This window comes from Bos javanicus, chromosome 6 (assembly GCF_032452875.1).
Source record: "Bos javanicus breed banteng chromosome 6, ARS-OSU_banteng_1.0, whole genome shotgun sequence".
Lineage (NCBI taxonomy): Eukaryota > Metazoa > Chordata > Mammalia > Artiodactyla > Bovidae > Bos > Bos javanicus.
Window position 1 is genome coordinate 115952528 of NC_083873.1, and position 19190 is coordinate 115971717.

Here is a 19190-nt window from a genome sequence, read left to right on the forward strand (position 1 = left end):
AGTAGTCCCAACATGTTTTACAAAACCATGTCCTCCTAGCCTGTGAGCTGCCAACAGGAAGACAGCCCCAGCCTGGGCCCCCTCTGCAGGGTGGGGAAAGGGGCCACTCGAGGCCCTGGGCCTGTGACCATGCCCGGCCAGGGAGCGCTCGGGGCTTAGAGAAAACCCTGGGCCGTGACTGTGGCTGAGATGAAGGTGCGGAGACTGGGTGCCGGGGTGTGGGTCAGCCCTAGGCGGGCCTCTGCCGCACCCGGCCTTGTTCTGGGGAACAGGTGTCTCTGCTCTAACCAGTGAGAAAAGACCCAGCTCTCAGGGTTACTGTGAGCTAACAGTCCTGAAACACAGGAACGCACAGCACTCACAGGGCCTGCCACAACCTAACTGCTCAAAAACGACTGGAGCGTGAATGAGACCAGACGGTTCAGAGAAGGCCCCTCCTCGGGGAACTGTTGACAATGAAGTACTACATACATCAAAGGCGGAATGCATCTTAAAAGTAATACTCAGACTGGTCTGCCCACCAGCTATCCCAGGTTAATTGATGCATTCTTCTTTGGCCGTCCTGAGCCCTCAACACAGACGGCTATCCAGCTAGGAGACGGAGCACTGGCTGGCACGGCCCGGAACCTGGACGGGAGCGGGCCTGCCAGGGCTCCCGAGGCCACAGAGGCCCACGGACTCCTTCCCTCCCTTCTCGCCCACAAGAGGCTTCACAGCAGCACTGACAAGCAGGGCTCTTTTCAGGCCCTGCCTCGTGCTGGTGCGGTGCTCAGACCAGCGGGGGTTCCCCCCGACCGCGTCTGACTGCAGGCAGGACCTCTCTCACGCGAGGACTCCGGGCCCTCCCGACCAGATTAATTAGAGCCGTGATTACCCTTGACGTCCTCCAGGACTAGCCCGGGGGAGGTCAGGACGCGCACCTGAAGTCCCCTCAGGACAAGGCGCCCGCAGGGACAGCGCCTCCTCACCTTCGGGGCCCTTCTGCTTGCGCGCCACCTCCCTGCGGTACTCCTCCAGCTCGCGGTCGGTGAGCGTGGTGAAGGGGTTGGGGCCGGTGGTGCTCACGATGACGTGGGGCTGGTATTCCTTCTCGATGATGGCCTTGGAAGCCGTCACTAGCTCACCCTGCAGACAGAAAGGGACAGACGGTCTGCAGGGACCCCCAGGACTCTCCCTCCTCCCAGGCGGGGCGGTGGCGGCGGACAGACAGATGACAGGGGACACAGCATCCTGAGGGGCGCCTGAGGCTCAGGTGGGGCAGCAGCCTGCAGCGTAGAGGAGAAGCAGGACTTTGATGCTACAGACTGAAGGTGCCGAGAGAGCGGATCCTAAGGAAGCCTCCAGACTTCAGGTGCAAACGCACCAAGGTGCAGCCGGAGCGTGGAGGGCGCCCCAAGGGGGCCAGGTCCTCAGACAGGGATGCAGAAGGATTTCTCCAGCCCGTCGCCCTCCTCCCCGCTGGACGCCGTTCCCCACAGCGCTGGGGCAGGTGTGCTCGGAAACGAGCGTCTGCTCTAAGAGCACAGACAAGCTCTGCTCCTTCGTACGTCTGCTGAGTAACTAAAGCCTGGAACTTGTTTCCAGACACGAAGAGATGACAACGTAACACACAACACCAGTACTTGTCTGAGGAACCTGGAAAACTATAAGAACTTACACAAAGGAAGAAAGAAAGCTTAAGCACAGTGAAGCCCACGGCGGCCCCGGCTGGAAGGAGGCCAAGCGGACAGGCCCCACGGGCAGCAGCAGACAGGCCGCCCCCAGGGACGTGGGCGGCAGGCAGGCCGCCACACAGCCTGCCTGCTTGGCCCCACATGCTCTGCAGCTCATGTCCGAGAGAGGCAGGCAGAACCCAAACACGTCCGGTGACTTAACAATAACTTTGGAAACAAGTGAAGACAGGAGGAGCTGCACTTATTCAGACGTCAGGCCCAGCCTGGCAGCACTCTCCTCAGGGGCGACACCGCAGGCAGAGGGCATGCGAGCGCCGGGCACAAGGGACAGAGTCAGGCCAGCCCACGACTTTCAGCTCACCAGCCAACCGCTGCCCTGGGAACCTGGGCTGAGGGTCACTGTCCAGCGACATGGACCCAGAAGGGGAGAAGGACTGGGAGCCCACAGCCTGTGCTCAAAGAGCCTCCAGATTCGAGATCAGCTGCCTAGATGGGGGTGGGGGGCTCCTCCTGAGCAGGCCTGACCCTGGGGTAGTCCTGGCTTTTCACCCAGAAGGAGCCTCACCTCCCAGACAGTGATGGGGTCATCGTCTGCCCTGAGTCAGCTCTGTGCCCTGAGACAAGTCCCTTCTTGTCTACTCTCCCTGAGAGGGGCCTGCAGTCTGACCGAGGCTGAGACAGGCTGAGCCCTGACGTCCTCGAAACTGCAGCAGCTAGGGAGTGGCATCTGCATCCTGGTATCACTGCCAGTGAGATGAGTGAGAGTCAAGCTCTCAGAGGAACACTCACATTCATTTAACCTTATGTTCACAATGAGTAAAGGAATAAAATATCAAGAATCAAGCCTGGTTACGCCCTGCGGTCAAGCAAGGCCCTTTCTCCGGGACACCTGGTCCTCCAGGTGCAGCACGGCTGGGTCCTGCTCCACCGGCAGGAAGCTCCCTCTTCCAAACTCCTCAGCTGAGGGCTGAGCTGCCTTCTGGAAGCTCTGACCAGACCCGGGGATAGGGGACCCTGTTACTCCAGAGGGAGGGGACGCAGAGAGCCCCAGGCCTGCTGCTGGGCAACAGGGTTGAGGAACTGGGATGTGGAAGGGCTGCTCCCTGCAGCAGCCCCGAGAGGTTCTCACCCCTCCATCCTGGGAGGCACCACGCGCCCAGCAGTGATGTCTGCACCTGACCGATGGGGTCTGGGTTGGGGGACAGTTCCAGCTCCAGAACTGTGCAAACCTGGCCCAGTGCCCTGACCTGAGCACAGGTTTTCACCAGTGAAACCTGTTCAGATCTGAGTTCACATTCCAGGTGCTGGGCCACACACACGGTCAACACCAAGTTCCTGAGCGAGTGCACCGGGCGGGCTGCAGGCGCCTCACGTCTGCAGCGCGCAGCGGGGCTGCATATGCACGTGGGCACAGGGAGCCTTGTGTTGCACAAGCCAGACGGCATTCAGCAGATGCACACCCCCTGGCCTCTAACAACTCAACTCATGACAAAACCCAGAGGGGAGGGCTGGCCCACCCAGCACTGGAGCCAAGTGTGCCTGCAGTCGGGCTCCGCGGTCCCGAGTGTCGGGTGTGGCTGGGACCCGCTGCCCTGCTCACCAGGGTGTCAAAGACATTGGCGCCGTGAAAATGAAGTACACTGGGTGGGAAGAAGACCAGGGTGCAAACGTGAGCACCAGGAGAGGACGGTGGAGGAGAAGCAGAACACACACCTGCCGCCGGGAGCGGCGTCCTCGGCCACCCGCCCTGAGGCCGCACTCACGGGTGAGTGTCTGCCACTGAGGCGGGGACTCCGGAGCAGCCAGGAACCTCCTCTCACAGACTTTCAGCTTCCCAGCCAGGCATCCAACTCTTGACGAAGCAGCCACAGGGCACTGTGACGCACTTCCAAGTCTGCGAGCACCACTGGGCACAGCGAGAGCCAGACTACACCCGGACGAGCGGCTGGCCACGAGCGTCCTCTAACACGGCTCACAGGTGCACCCCCAGACAGCCCTCCCAGGGCACAAACAGAAGCCACCAAGCACAAAACAATGCCAGAGAGACAGCACAGCAATGACTGCCAGCTGGCTTGAGCCCACGAAGCCAGAGGGAGATTCGGGTTTTCATGGTTAAGCGTCCTGGGCTCATGGACTCAACACACTTTGATGTATCTGAGAGAAAAAATTATGAACTAGTAAGATCACAACAGCTTATGGCCCAGATGAGCAACATGAAAAACAGCTGGGAGGGATAAAAAGACAACTGTTCTTCCTCGCCGGGAGAAGCCCCTCCAAGTACCTGGTCCTTCATTCTAGGGACAAGGAGACTGGGCCGTGGGGTCGACGTGCAGACATGCGGAAGGGCTGCACCAGCAGGCGAAGTGGTGCGAATCTGATTTCAACTGGAGCACTAATAAATATCTGCATCTCATTAGAGATGTATTAATTCAAAAAGGCCCTGAAAATTCCCTTTGCACACAGGGTACACACAAGTCAGCGGTGTCTGTCCTTGACACCAGCAGCCTTGAGTGCGCACAGGCAGTTTCCTTCCACCTGGGCAGGTCATACAGGATACATTCCCCACTGACTCTACGTACCACATACACAGAGAAATTACAATTTGGGATTTCAAATTTTGCTAAGTCCTTTTCCCCCTTGCAACATTCAAAACAATTATCTAGGGTTTTTTGGTTTTGCTTTGTTTTAGGTAAAAATACTGATGGCTTAGATGGTAAAGGGCCTGCCTGCAATGTGGCAGACCCAGGTTCGACCCCTGGGTTGGAAGATACCCTGGACAAGGAAATGGCAACCCATGCCAGCATTCTTGCCTGGAGAACTCCATGGACCGAGAAGTCTGGTGGGTTATGGTCTATGGGGTCACAAAGAGTCGGACGCGACCGACACTTTCATTTTCACATTTCATCAACAAGGGTTGGCAAAGACTGTCTTGTTTTATTTACCATTCCTCTGAAATGACATTTTTCAATCATACAGCCTTTGACTGCCATGTTCATTACATTCGGATCACAGCTGAGCAAGCCGAGAGGGGAGGTCTCTCGGGAGAGCCGCCACACTGCTCGTGGTCGACCCATGAGCCTTCTGCAGCTGGCACCTTGTAATGTAGGCAAAGTCCTAAAATATGCACCGACCAAAGTCACATGCAAATCTCGAGAAACATCACTAAGATCAACCACTTCTCAGCACAACATAAAAATGCTGAAAAGTATAAAAATAACCTCATACAAAATGTTAAATTAAAGAACAGAATGGACAGAACAGAACCTCTTATACAATCTCACAAATAGCTCAGAGACTCCTTTAGAGCTCCTTGGTACCTAAGACAACACCAGGCGCAGCGACAGGAGGGGGTGGGGCGGGTGACAAGCAAGGGGTGCCGGCAGGTAGCGGAGGAGGGGCAGTGAGTACCTTTCTAAAAGAGAGAGACTTAGCGGGACTAAAGGTCTGCTCTGTACGCTCGAGCCCTTCGATTCTTTCCGTACAGTCAGAGAGGGGTGCGTCCTGCAACAGTAAACTGAGTGGTCAGAGTCCACCAGGCCCAGCCGAGCACCTCACCCAGAGCGCAGCACGGAGCAGCAGAGAGCATGCAGCGAGACGGTCGTCAGCAGCCTGGGCAGGGGGTGGCGCTGCGACGTGCAAACACGGGCCACAGAGCCAAGCGCTGGCCCACACCGCAGACAGCAACCAGTCACCTACCCTGGCGAGTCGAGCCTAAAGCATCGGGCGGCAACTTAACTGTCCGAGATAACTACTCACACAGTTATCTTCAGGGTGCCACGAAGGGCAGTCCTTCTACAGAAGTGAGTGTACATGTGCATCACATTTACAGGGACCCGCTGCACCTTTCCCAAGCAGCACGCTGTCGTGGACAGCAACAGACAAGAACCACCGTCCACCACAGCCACCCTCCTCCCGCGTGTCCCACAGCTCCTGCTGGAACCAGGTAAACCCGGGCCCCAAGCAGGCAGCCTGCATTGCCCTCACCCAGGCGTGCACAACGCAGAGCAGGCTTGGGGGACACAGCCCTGGGCATGCTGATGCTCGGTCTACAACTCAAGGAAAAGGGGCCGATTACTTCTTACCACGAAGACTCTAAACAAAGGGAACTGGGTGCCTGGGACACTTACCTCACAGTCATCCTCTCCCAACTTAAGAGTAACTTGGAGTAGGCGGTCAGTGCCACCCACTAACGGCAGAACCGTTCTGAGCGCTCACCTGGACAAGGCTCCTGTCCATCACCACACCAGACAACACCTGGGACTGGGGTCCAGCTGTCTTAATGTCCTGCAGGTTCTGCTCTCGAATCTGAGGATGGCAAGGAGAGAGACATCAACAGTACAGAGACCGTTCGCTATGCCTGAAGCTGCTGTGTGCGCTCAGCCCCAGCCACGCACAAGCTGCTCTTCTGGGCTGCCCTGCTCCCCGGCGGGCCCTGCACGACTACTCTGCCCGCCTAACACTGCTCGTCCAGCCTGATTAGTAACTCAAGACTCAGAGGGTTAGACAGACCCTCCAGACTTGCTGCTTCTTCCGGACAAGTTCAGCAGGCATGGCTCTCACTGCCCTCGCTAACTTGAGGGGAGACACCCTGTGTGCCCATTTCTAGGGACCCTGTGAACACTGGTGGGTCTCACGTTCCAACACACCAAACATTCACAACTCTTCAAATGGACCTGGCAAGGCAGGGGCAAAGGCTCCTCTCGCCAGGGACTCTGCCGTGCTGAGGGAGGGGTGTCGTTCAAGCATCGGGCCCAGAAGCGCCCGCTGCTCACCGCCGTGCACGGCACAGCAGGTGAAGGGTGGACCCGGCAGTCATGGGACAGCCGCCGGCCGCCCAGGGCTGGCGCTCTCCCCGCAGCCACAAGCCACCTCCTCCCCACACGCGTTTCCAGCGAGTGCTGGCAGCGGTCAGTACGCACCTTGTTCCTCATCTCCTGGACCTCTTTGGGGTTAGTGTTCAATGGAACAAACAGGTTAGGGACAGCAGAGGTGGAAGTTCTGTGTCCATCCTCTTTAGTCCACTAAAACATCAAGAACAGTTGAGAAGTCAGAATCGTGACAACAGTAAGTGACACCACAGCACCCAACTTGTCCAACTCATCTCACATCTGGTCATGCACTGACCCTCACAGAGGATGAACCAATGACCACACCACAGTGTCACTGCAGTGGCTGGAAACCAGTCATGCAGGGAGCCAGAGTTGTGACTGACGGGCAAGGCCCGTCAATAAGCCCAGCTGAGACCCAGGCATGACACAGGCTGCTGACAGAGCTACACCCATGACGGCCTCGGACTAGTCGTGGAGGACCCCTCAGAGCACATTGGTTCACTGCTCGGAGAGACCCCAACACCAAAGCCGGAGGGAAGCATGAGATGACAGGGTCATGAGAAGCGGTATGATGCGGCTGGCCCGGTGAGGGAAGACTGTGCGGTGAGGCAAGAGTGGGCATCACCAAAGTTGGCATTAAAATAAACTCCGCATCAGAATGCACTGTTTGCGTAGCTATTTCAACCCAAGAAAATTACTGTTATGAAGACTTATACAGTAGCTACTGGTGGAAGAGTTTGGTGATGTCAAGTACTTTATATAGTTAATGCTTCTCTGGGTGTTACAACAATGTCCCACAAAAAAATAAAGCTCGCGAGCCCTCACTGGAAGGCTGTTTTAGATACCAGTGCACGTCACCAGCACATGCGCCTTCCGTGCATAGTTTTTTTGGGACCTCCAATCAAATATGAGATTTTTAATCAAATTCTAACCCTCAGGCATGAGTTGGCACTGAACACTAAAACAAGCCCGTGGTAGAGAGCAGATGTTATGCCTTTCAGAGTATTTTCAAGAGGCAATAGAATAGCCATAAACCAAGAGATTCTGAAGAAAGCAGCAAAACTGTCCAATGCTGGGCCGCTGTGCAGGCAGCGTGGGATGGGCATGGGCTGCGAGGTACTCACTGCCGTTATCTCCTCAGACAAAAACAACTCCAGCTTCTTATCAAACATAATGCTTAGTCAAACATTAAAACAATCACCTCAGAAGCTTGAACACGTTAAAAAACTTAAGAACGATTATTATAAATTAACATACCAACCTGGGAACACTGCAAGGAATTCGTATTACTCCAGAACAGTAAGAAACAAGTTTAAAAGCTGAACAAAGTCTCCCCTTCAACTTATACAGTGACTAAAATACCTAAAGCAAGTTAATATTTTTTCAAGCAAATAGTAAATAAGGCTCAAAGCTGCTGTGACATATACACTTAGGAAAAATTCCTCACAGCAGTTCAGCACTCTGTATGTATCTGGTCAGCAGAAAGTCATTTTTAGGCCCACTCCCTTTAACAAGTAAACTAAATTAGAAACTAAACAAATAAAATAAAAATAGAAAAAAAGGGACAGAGAGAAAGAGAAGGAAGGTGAGGAGGCAGGAAAGAGGAGACTGGCTCCAACTTGGAGCCCGGCCATGTGCACGCAGAGTCTCTGCCATGTGACACGCTCCTCAGGAGCACAGAGGCTGTCTCACCAGCTGTGCCTCAGGAGACACCAGCCCCACCTGGGGAGACAGAACGTACTTCTTGTAAATAAACTATGAAGCAGGAGCCCTTTCACAAGGGAAGCAGGATGGCCCGCTGGGCTTGCGTGGGGTCCCGTCTCGGGACGTCTAGGTTGGTTTCCCCTCTGCTCCTGCGGAACTAACCACGCAGAGACGCGTGCATCCCGGCCCGCGTCCTCGTGTGAGGCCCCACCTAGGCCTCACCTACCGGGATGCAGGGCCCAGTGGACCGTCCAGGGCCAGGGCTGCCCAGAGACGTCTGAGCACCAGGACCGCGGAGCAGCCTCCAAGGCAGCGCTCCTCCTGACACGAAGCTCACCTCCCAACGACTGGGGCTGGCGCTGGCAGGTGGCCTGCTTGCCCTTGGGCCATGCCGCACCCAGCAGGAGCCAGAGACTCCACTGTGGCTGTCTACTCACATGCAACAGTCCATGCAGAAGGGGGCTGGCTGAGAGCGTTCGGAGGCTCTGGGACCACAGCAAGCGGGGAAGGAGGCGAACGAGAGGGCCAGCTGAGAAGATGCCCGTGAGCCGTGAGGGAAAACTGCTTAAGAAAACACTAGGACTTTAAAGAACATGCCTGAGTTAGCACCTAAATCAAATAGCTGAGCTTATGACATTAAAACAGCAGGCTATGCTCCAACTACATCTGTGTCATGAAGTATTAAAGATTCTTCAAATACGGTTTGAACTGAACGACAGCTCCCACTCTCAGGTTAATCCACGCAAGTGACGTGGTATTTCTGCTGTGCACAGAGTTAGGTAATGCTGGAATTACTGCAGAAGCACAATACATCTTAAGCAGTTTCAAGCAGAGTGTATTACTTGAATTATAGCTGAAGCAAAAGTGGATTTGAATTCAGGCTGAAGAAGGTTAACGAGGAAGGTTTGCCTAAAACCTAGGTCAGAGGGTGAGAGTCCCAGAGCCTCCGAAGCCCCAGCGAGCCGACTTGCTCTACGTCATCTAACTATGAACAGTAAGTAGGCACAGACCAAGCAGTTGGTAATACAGCTTGGCACGCAGACACCGGACGAGAGAGACTGCAGCAAGGGTTTGACGTGATCGTGTGTAATGTTCGTCCACACCTTAGTCTTCGCCTTGGGACTGCTTCCGTTCTGCCCTTCCTCAGAAGCATCGTCGCCCCGGCCAGAGTTCAGCCACCTTGTCTTCTCTCGCTGTTGCTTCTGAAAACTGTGTCTGAGAGGGGAGCAAGTGCCCGAATCACCGTCACTAGCAAGCGAGTAACCTGTGACACTGGCAGGAGCCTCCACATCGCTGTGCTTTTTAGATTTCTCTCTCAGAGCAGGGTATCGGTAAGGGTAGCCAGTTCTATAACCCTAGGGGCCGAAAAGAAAGAGACAGTCACTACTCCAGGTCTCAAAATCAGTGCTTCACTTGAGAAAGCTGGAAACGCCTATACAAGCAGAGTATGCACACCCCATGGACAGGGCTGCCCAGGAGAACTGCAAGTGTGTTCACAGGTACGAAAATGCCAACAGCAGCAGGATTCCCAACGCCCCAGAGTAAAAACCCACGAGTCCACCACCAGTGGAAGGGGTGAACTGTGGTCCATTCACACAGCAGAACGGGACACAGCAGGGAGAACACACTGTTACCAGGGGAGACATCTGCACGAATCTTCACCAACTCGACACTGATGAGAGAAACCCAATGTGGAAGAACAGCCCATGCGACTCCATTCACAGAAAGAGGAAAACCAGTCTGCGCTGTTAGAAGGAGGGACCGGGGTCACCCCTGGGACGCAGTAAGAGACTCAAAGTGGGGACAGGAGGTTCTGGGTGCTGGAATTGGATATAGGTGCTGCTTACACAGTATGTTCAATTCTTAAGAATTAATATAGGTACCCTGTTGTTTATATATATATATGTATCAAGAAAAAGTTAAAATTCAAAAGGCAACCTGGGTTTACCTGCTGTTGGCTACAGAACAAGTTATATTAATCAACGTACTTAACACTTTTTTTTTAACCGTTTCAGTCGCAGTTGAAATACTGTGATAATCTTTCAGGAAGACCAAACACCTCAGACAGCTGGTACCTGGCAAAATCGCTTCATCCCTAAACGCAGCAGCACTGGAGTGAGCCTTCAACCCCGGGCTCCTGCACTTCACAGCCCGCAGCCTGCTAACTCCCACCTCCGTAACAGCACCAAGCCCGTGTGCCCGCTGTGTGCTGAGCCCACAGACAGCATCTCCAGGCCAGGATGATGCCTCACTCACCAGTCTCCAGAACTGAGTGTCCGGGAGCCTGACCGACACGACTGGCCCCAGGGCCCCCACCGCCATAAACCCCTTCCCCTGTGCTATCAGCGGGACCAGGGCCTGCTTCAAGGCAGAAGCATTCGGCCAAGGTGACAGGCTTGCTGCAGGAGAGTGCAGTGCTCACCCTGAGAGGGTCTCCGGGTCCACTGCTGGCACTCAAAGAACAAGCTGCCCTGACGCCTGAGCGGCAAGAACATCAAGTCTGCCCACCATGTGCAGAGCCCGGAAGTGGATCCTCCACCATGAGAACCTTCTGCTGAGAACCCAGCCCAGGCCAACACCCTGACTGCAGCCTTGGGAGGCCCGACGCCAAGGACCTGACTCAGCCTGGACTGTGCCTGGACTCCCTGTCATACCTGAACCAGGTGAGGACACCTTCACTGTGAATGATGCCTTCACTGTGAATGATGAGGGGGTTCAGGTTTGAAAGGATCACACAGGGCTGGTAGCCAGGATGAGTCAGTGGCTACATGCCACCTGCCAAGCTACTTCAGAAACGTTGCTCTCAATGTGGGGATTCTCCTTCCCCTCTGGGAGCTCCTCCTCGTTGGAGGCCGCCTTCATTACAACCATTCCCTTAAAACAGTCAAAGCGCGGTGGTAATGACCCGAGTGCAGTTGGCCGTTGTTTACTTTTGTTTTGTAACTACACTCAGGAAGACAGGTAAGTGTCTTCCCTTTTTAACACGCTTTTTTCCCATTTACGAACATGCTTTGTTGAAGAATAAAAAGTAACACTGTCTTCTGAAACATACAGTTCTTAATTCATTCAGGTTTCCTCTTGCTGAAAGTCAGGGCTCTTGAGTAATCTTCAAGAATTCCAAATAAACCATCCAGGACGTCACTAACTTTTATTCTGAGGGGGTGTGGCGTGTCTTTCTTTATTCTTCCCCTTTAAATGCCAGACCAAAATCAGAGCAAAACTCAGACCTGAGATGTGCTGTATGTTAAAAATCGGCTTTATTCCTTCTTTTGAGAAGCTGGAATTATATCTTGATTTTCTGGGTAACAAGTTAGCATTTCTTCTGTGTATGCCAGAAATGTTTATGACTATCATATGAAATATTTCCTACAGTGTGAGAATCTTCAACTACTCTCTACTGACTGAGTTATTAGCAAACATATACAGTTGATCAGATGATAAACTAAAACACAGACTACAGTCAGTGATTGCTGTTGACGTTTATTTCTCATAAACCACAGAGCCTCTAATATTAAGGATAACCTGTGCACATTAAGGGCACCAAATAAATATCCTTGCTGTAATCTCGCTTATCTTCTTTCATCCTTTATCTCCGCCCCCCTCAAATTAGAGTTACCAACTCTAATTCTCTCTCTCTGCACCTTCCAGAATGTACTGAGTGCAAAAGATGTGGCAGGCTGGTGTTCTCTTGACTTTTACTTCTCCCTCCCATTCCCATTTGGCTTGTAGGTGTAAGAGCAGGGAAAGGTCAAAGTGTCTGCCCGAGGGAGAGAAGGCGGCATGGTGAGACTGGAGCCCCCACGACCCCTGCTTTGCCCGGCTCCTCTGGTGCCGGACCATGGGTCAGATGCCAGGGTTACGTCCCCACTCTCAGCCTGCTCTGGGTGACTTTCCTGAGACTGCACTACCCTCCCTGCCACTTCCACTGATCACCTCCATGAGCTCAATTCCCTTCCTGTCCCCGGGCCCAGTCCTGGCTCAAGCCCCATCTCTGTCCTGGCAACTGCCGTCGTGCTCTGTCAGGCACACGTCGAGGTCTGGGCTACATGTGGGATCTGTCTGTCCATTTCCCGACAAGGCCATGAACTCCCCGAGGGCAAGACTGTGTCCCCGCTCACGGCTAGAGTAGACAGTCCGTCAGCACAGCCCACCCTCCCTGAGCACACGAGCTCAGCAGTCAGGAGAGTCTGCTCTCCAGGCACCACCCTCCTCAGTGATACCCACGCTGTCGTCATCACTGCTTAGCCGTTCACTCCCAGCCCTCCCTTTACAGCAACATTCTCCTAAGTCGGAGAACTTCAGGGAGAAGAACCTTCTGAGGACACTTAGCACACGCTGAACCAGATCCATGAGTTGTTCTCTTCAGAAAAGTGAAACTTCCTGCCTCCTGAAGCCACCCATCCCCACCAAGACCTGGTCCAATGGTGGGAACTCACGTGAAGCCGGCACCAGCCCTTTCAATGGCTTCTCTGCCCCACACGCCCACTACTTTATGTCCATGTGGCCGCAGGACGGACCCCTGAACCCTATCTAAGAGATGTGACGCTGCAGCAGCAGAAGGGCCCAGCACCGAGCCATTTACCTTTACTGAGGTTGCTTCGACCCTAACATTTAAACCGACTGGTGAGATCAGAGACGGACCAGAAAGGCACGGTCCTGCCCCTTGGCCAGGCTGTCCATCGTGCCCACGGCTGGGTCTCCGGCTGTGCCCATGGCCATGTTACAGTTGCCTCGCTTTTCCCAGTATAAGCTGTCACACTTTGACCTCTTCTTTGAGGTCACTCTCAAGGGTCACCCTCTACAAAAATTTCCTCTATGATCCTTGCAAAAGGATGACATCCCTCACTGCAACCAGACAGGCCACATCCTGCCACAGACTACTTTAACATGCCTATTAAGCTGAGAGCCCCATGGTCGCACTCTGTACCACACTGGGCTCCCTGTCCCTTCAGAAGGCAGCAAAGGGTCTCCCATGTGACGTATCGGCAGCAAAGTATGTGAAACACAGCAGACAGGCCCCACGTGGCTAGAATTTACTGTTATAACAAACAAGACGCTCGGCTAACTGACTGATGCAGAAAGGCCCCCTGGACAGCTTGCTTTCGGACTGACGGGTCCTGAGCTGACCCTGCTACTCAAGGACTCAGTTACTGAGCAAAGTACACTATCCTCTGAGCTACTATCCCCACACAGTCCAAATGATGCTATCTTTAAAAACAAAAGGAGACAAGAAACCCTCACCTGTGTATTCAGTCACAATTTAGCTTAGAACTTAAACTGCCCTGGTACATATTCATGGTTCTGGAGACACAGCATTCTGACACTGCCTGAAAACAGTAATTTCATAACACCATCCACTAACTCTAGAAACCCCAACATTTGTGCTCTTAGGATGAAAGCAGTACCATCGAGCGGTGACCACATTCTTACCAGATTATCCAGCATCCGCATGAGGGCTTCAAACTCCTGCTCGCCAATCTGCCACTTGGGCGGTGATCCGCTGCCTTCCCCTGCCGGGGACCCAGGGGCCCGGGACTTGGCTTTGTACTTCCCAGGATCCAGGAGGACTAAATTGTCTGGCCCTCCCGCACTCGCCAGAGTTCGAACCTTTTCCAAAACAAGCAAACACAACGGTTGGAGTTCCTTACTGATCAAGCAGGTCAGATGACTATGAGAGATCACTTCAATAGAAATGGAGGTGTCAAAAGAAACCAAATCACTGCAAGAATAAAAAATGCAAGATGGAAGTGACAGATAAATCACAAGACTATTTTCAGAAATTTGTCTTTAGCATGAAAAAATACTGGGCACTCATACTTGAAGAATAAATGGGAAAACAAAGCCCCTTCCAAGGTCATATAAAGGAGACTGGCAGCTGCTACTACACAGACATACGTCAGGGTAAATACACAGATGTAAGCCGGGTAACAATGAATAATGTGCAAACGGGGAGCTTGGCAGACCTGGCATAAGCAGCACCTAGAGCTGTGAGACTGTGGGCAAAGCTCTACTCCCTGCGCCTACTTCTCAAAAGAAGTGCCTGGGTTCAAACGAAAAGACCCATAACAACATAAATAAGCACCTGATATCAGGGCCAGTATATGCTAGCCCTCCATAAATGGTAGTGACTTATGTATTTGAAAAATTAAGTTAGAAATGACCAGACCACATGGAACGGCCACTGCCTACCTGGATCTCACAGGCAACCACAAGGTTGTGGATGTAATAGAAGGCCTCCTCAACGCTCTCTCCAACAGACACAAGGCCGTGATTCCGGAGAATAAGAACCTAAGGGAAGAATCAGGAAAGTTCTAGGTACCAGGCAAGAAGATAGATATGTTTTCTTCTTCCCTCGATAATTTAAATACCAGATTAGATGCCTACTGACCTTGCTTTTAGGCCCCAAATTTTTCTGAATTAAAATTTTTTCTTCCTCATCAACCAGAATCCCATGATAATCGTGATATGCCACTTCTCCAAGGGAAAGTGCCTCAGGGGAGATGGGCAAGAGGCCACACTTCATCGCAGAGACCTAGAGAACAAGAGGCAGCATCAGTGCAGACGAGTCAGGAGTGCACACAGACTGACAACTGGCAAGCGCGTTCCTCAAACTGTTCTTTCAGAAATAAAGGAGCCCATGAAATTAAGATAAGCCTTAAGATTACTTCTGGGTCTTATTACCAATCCATACTTTAAAAAATCAAAGCCACCACTATCAAGGAAGACTTCAAAAAAATTTCACATCTTTCTGGATTTCTCCCACACGGACTGTAAACAAGAAGTGAGCTCAGATTTAATAAGATTAGTCCCAAAGCTGCTGCAGGGAGAGACAGTGGCCTCCTCTAAATGAGGCACAGCGCTGCAGAGAGAGGTTTCTGAAGAGCCGAGAGGTTTTGTGTACTTTTCACCTTAGTTCGCAGGTGCGGTAGAACACCTGAAAATCAGGTAAAAGGAAATTTATAAAGGTTTAGGACAAGTATACTGTACAACTTCTCTACATTAAGTGAAAAATCTAAGTGTCCATATAGCCCTTTAGTTTCCTTAAATTTTCCAAACTGACCTTAGAATATGCTAATTTTAAATGTCTTCTACCTAGACGAACAACCTCCAGAGATTTAAATTATAACTGTAATAATTTCTTACAGAGAAGTTAATCTAAAAACACAATACCCCCAAAAAAGGCAATATCATTATTTAATTCCTTTCACAGTAACAGTTTTTCTATAAGTATTTCATTACAAACTAAAGTTACTTTGTTAAGTTTTAAAACAAATTACATGCTAGATATTTGTAACAACCATATTCTCAAAGGTACCTCTAACAGTTCCTTTGAAAGCATGGATTTTTCTGGGTTGGAAGACCTGTATCACTTGGAGAATGATATCTAATAAACTGATGCCAACATTAAGACCTGTATCTTCAAAGTAAAGCAAACAAACCAGATTCTCACATTCATCCATACAAGCAAAGATCTATGACATTAAAACATCCAGATAGAGTAAAATCCAGTATTTCTTAATCAATGAGGTCATCTGTCAAAGAAACCAACCCAGAAAGTCATTAAAATACAAAACTGGTGATAAAAAGCCAATTCCAGCTAGCTCTTGAGTGTTTGGCTCTCACAGGGCTGTCAGAAAGCCTATTTTTCATACTGAGGGGTCTGAGGCTTTGTCAGGTGGCTTGTTTGTACCAGAGGGCCCAGACTTGGTCATCAGCATGGGGAAGGCTCCTGGCCAGCTCACGGCTGGAGCTGAGTCTCCTCTAAGGGCCTGGACCAGTTACATCACACAGCTCACAAGATCTCAGCTCCCCAACCAGGGACTGAACCCAGGCGACAGCAGTGACCACATGGCGTCCTGCCCACTGGACCAGCTAGGACCTCCCTTCCCTTGGCTTCTTACTCCTCCCAAGTCACAATCAACCTAGGTTCCGCTGACTCCAGGCAGGTTACCTGTGGACCGCTGGCTGGGTTTGTCTCTAGGCCTCAACCTCTCCACCTATACGGGGCTCCTTCCCACAGTCCATCAAGCAGGCACAAGTCTCCTATACCCTACTGGCCCTTCCACAGGGAGGAGCCCACAGCTCCTCCCCCCACCACCCCATCTCCCCCACTCCTCCTCTCAAACAAGGAGCCTCCACTCACTGCTGTCACTCTGCACTTCCCACACAGCCTCCCAGGCACCGAAGTCTCACTCCCCTCTTTAACACACCGATTCTCTGTTAAGTCTTACGACATTTTCAGATTTATTACGTTTTTCAAAATTAAATAGCTGGGCCTCCCTGGTGACTCAGTGGTAAAGTAAAGAATCCAACTGCTAACACTGAAGACACGGGTTCTATCAGGGAATTCCGACACCACATGCCTCCGGGCAACGAAGCCCGTGAGCACAGCTCCTGAGCCTGTGCTAGGGGCCTGGGGGCCACAACTAGGGATGCCTGCGCGCCGCAGCCACAGCCTGTGCGCCTAGAGCCTGCGCGCCACAGCAAGAGAGGAGCCCCCAGTGCGCCTGGAGAGAAGCCCACGCAGCAACGAAGACCAGCACAGCCAAAAATAAATAAAGATAAAATTACAAAAAATGAAGTTTAAAAAAAATTAGTAAATGGACCCCTTAAATACATATACATATATATAATATATATATATTCTCTTAATAAAGACACACAGTAGTAAAAGAGTTTTCTAATCCAACGAGATGAAGGGCACTGACTTGCTGCGACAAGGGAGGGCAACTCGGAGGAAAGGTGAAGCCCTGCTCCCCGAGCACCCTCTGACCTCAGGCTCTGCCAGAGCAGCACACACTCACCGCAGCCCCGGCTGGCGTGTGGATGTGCACGACACACCTCACGTCCGGGCGTGCAGCATAGATGGCCGAGTGCAGTGTGAAGCCAGCCTGGTTCACACCGAGGTTGGTGCTCCCACGGTCCACTATGTCTCCTTGCAGGTTGACTTTAACCTGCAGTAAGAAAACAGACCAAGTATCATGAGGATTTCAAGTTGTCCTAACTAGAAATTATTTAAAACAAAGTTTAAAGTGTTAATACCTAAAAGTTTTCCCGTGAGTTAATCACACAAAACAGACTTTGCCCTCTTTCTTGAATTTTATGTGTATGCCCAAGAAGCCAAGGACATTCTTACCAAACTGGATGCAGTCACTTCACTGTAGAGAAGTCCAAAAGGTACAATGAGGAAATGCTCCTGCTCCGAGCTCACTCTGGTCTGTGGGGAGAATTACCAAATTAGCTCAAAAATCCTACTGAAATCATCTGCATCTCTTCCTGTCCATAGACTTACAAGTTTTCTGTGAACATTAGGTGTGCTACACAGGAATGCACTTAATTATAGGGCCTATCACAAAGCTAAGAGGTGATCTGAAAGCTTTCTATTATTACACTGTAGTAGCTTATTAGGTATATAAAGTGTGCCTTGATCATATTCATGATAATTAACCTTATGAAGAGAAAAACCTATAGGCTACCAAACCAGTACCATGTATAAAAAGCTGATCTCCTCAAGAGTGTAATAATGAAAACCAAGAGTTTTTTTTTTTTTTCCAAGAGTTACTTTTTAAAACTCAAAAAAAAATATTTTTTTTTTAAGTACTCAAAACCTAGAGGGTAGCGAACAATCATAAAAATCATGAATAAGAGGAAGTTGTTCTCTGCTTGATGAAGAGTTTCTACACATCGCACCCTCACTCCTCAGGTCTATTTCTGCCTTCCACAATATAGTTCTCTTTCAACAATTCGTTCAGTACAGATCTGTCACATATGATGGATTTGTGCGAGATGCTAGTTATGTAGTTAAGAAAGGGAAAAAAAAACGAGACCTGTCCTAAGAGAGGAAAAAAAGAGTCCTGTCCTAATGAAATGTAGTCAGATTTTTAATGATTTGGGAACAGACTCAAAAGACTTTGCAAACCTACTGGGATGGAATACGTTTACTCCTGGGCCAAGAATTCTAACTAGCGTCAGACGGATGGAATTCAGTGGTTGCTGGAAAGGCCTCACGGCATTTGGTCAACTTCCTCACCAGCACAGTGACTTCTGCAGGGGCCCAAACAGAAATACACGTGGGGTCTGTGTGGACAGTGGCAGCGACATCCTCATATGGCCTGCCTCGCTCCTTCACTCTGCAAATAGTCCCTGGTGGGCTACAGTCCATGGGGTCGCAGACAGTCAGAATGAAGTGACTTAGCACACACGCACACCCTTTTCTTACTGATAGTTCTGTATCTAGTCTGGATACTAATTTTTTGTTAGCTACCCATGAGGCAGAAGCAGAAGATATTAAAAGAGGTGGCAAGAATACACAGAACTATACAAAAAATATCTTAATGACCCAGATAACCACGATGATGTGATCACTCACCTTGAGGCAGACATCCTGGAGTGCCAAGTCAAGTGGGCGTTAGGAAACATCACTATCAACAAAGCTAGTGGAGGTGATGGAATTCCATCTGAGCTACTTCAACTCCAAAAAGCTGACGCTGTTAAAGTGCTACATTCAATATGCCAGCAAATCTGGAAAACTCAGCAGTGGCCACAGGACTGGAAAAGATCAGTTTTAACCCAATCCCAAAAAAAGGCAATGCCAAAGAATGTTCAAACTATTGCACAATCGCACTCATTTCACACACTAGCAAAGTGATGCTCAAAATTCTCCAAGCTAGGCTTTAACAGTACATGAACTGAGAACTTCCAGATGCTCAAGCTGTATTTAGAAAAGGCAGAGGAACCAGAGATCACATTGCCAACATCTGATGGATCATAAAAAAAGCAAGAAAGTTCCAGAAAAACATCTACCTCTGCTTCATTGACTATACTAAAGCCTTTGACTATGTGGAACACAACAAACTGTGGAAAATTCTTCAAGAGATGGGAATACCAGACCACCTTACTTGCCTCCTGAGAAACCTATATGCAGGTCAAGAAGCAACAGTTAGAACTGGACATGGGCAACAGACTGGTTACAAATTGGGAAAGG

At 51.0% G+C, this 19190-nt stretch overlaps 1 protein-coding gene across 17 annotated transcripts in view; it reads right to left on the reverse strand.

Moving 5' to 3' along the window:
- Positions 1–19190, reverse strand: part of ADD1 (adducin 1) — a 90996-nt gene that overhangs the window by 6570 nt on the left and 65236 nt on the right. For 5 of the 17 annotated variants that reach the window (XM_061420976.1, XM_061420984.1, XM_061420977.1 and 2 more), the window contains 10 exons: positions 17343–17423; positions 17011–17160; positions 14595–14738; positions 14396–14494; positions 13637–13813; positions 9217–9561; positions 6593–6694; positions 5889–5978; positions 5082–5174; positions 969–1125 (listed from right to left, as the gene is read on the reverse strand). In XM_061420976.1, coding sequence (XP_061276960.1) covers positions 969–1125; positions 5082–5174; positions 5889–5978; positions 6593–6694; positions 9217–9561; positions 13637–13813; positions 14396–14494; positions 14595–14738; positions 17011–17160; positions 17343–17423 — 1438 coding nt within the window. The remainder of the gene's footprint in view (positions 1–968; positions 1126–5081; positions 5175–5888; positions 5979–6592; positions 6695–9216; positions 9562–13636; positions 13814–14395; positions 14495–14594; positions 14739–17010; positions 17161–17342; positions 17424–19190) is intronic. The other 12 variants (XM_061420981.1, XM_061420991.1, XM_061420982.1 and 9 more) reach the window with 3 other exon arrangements.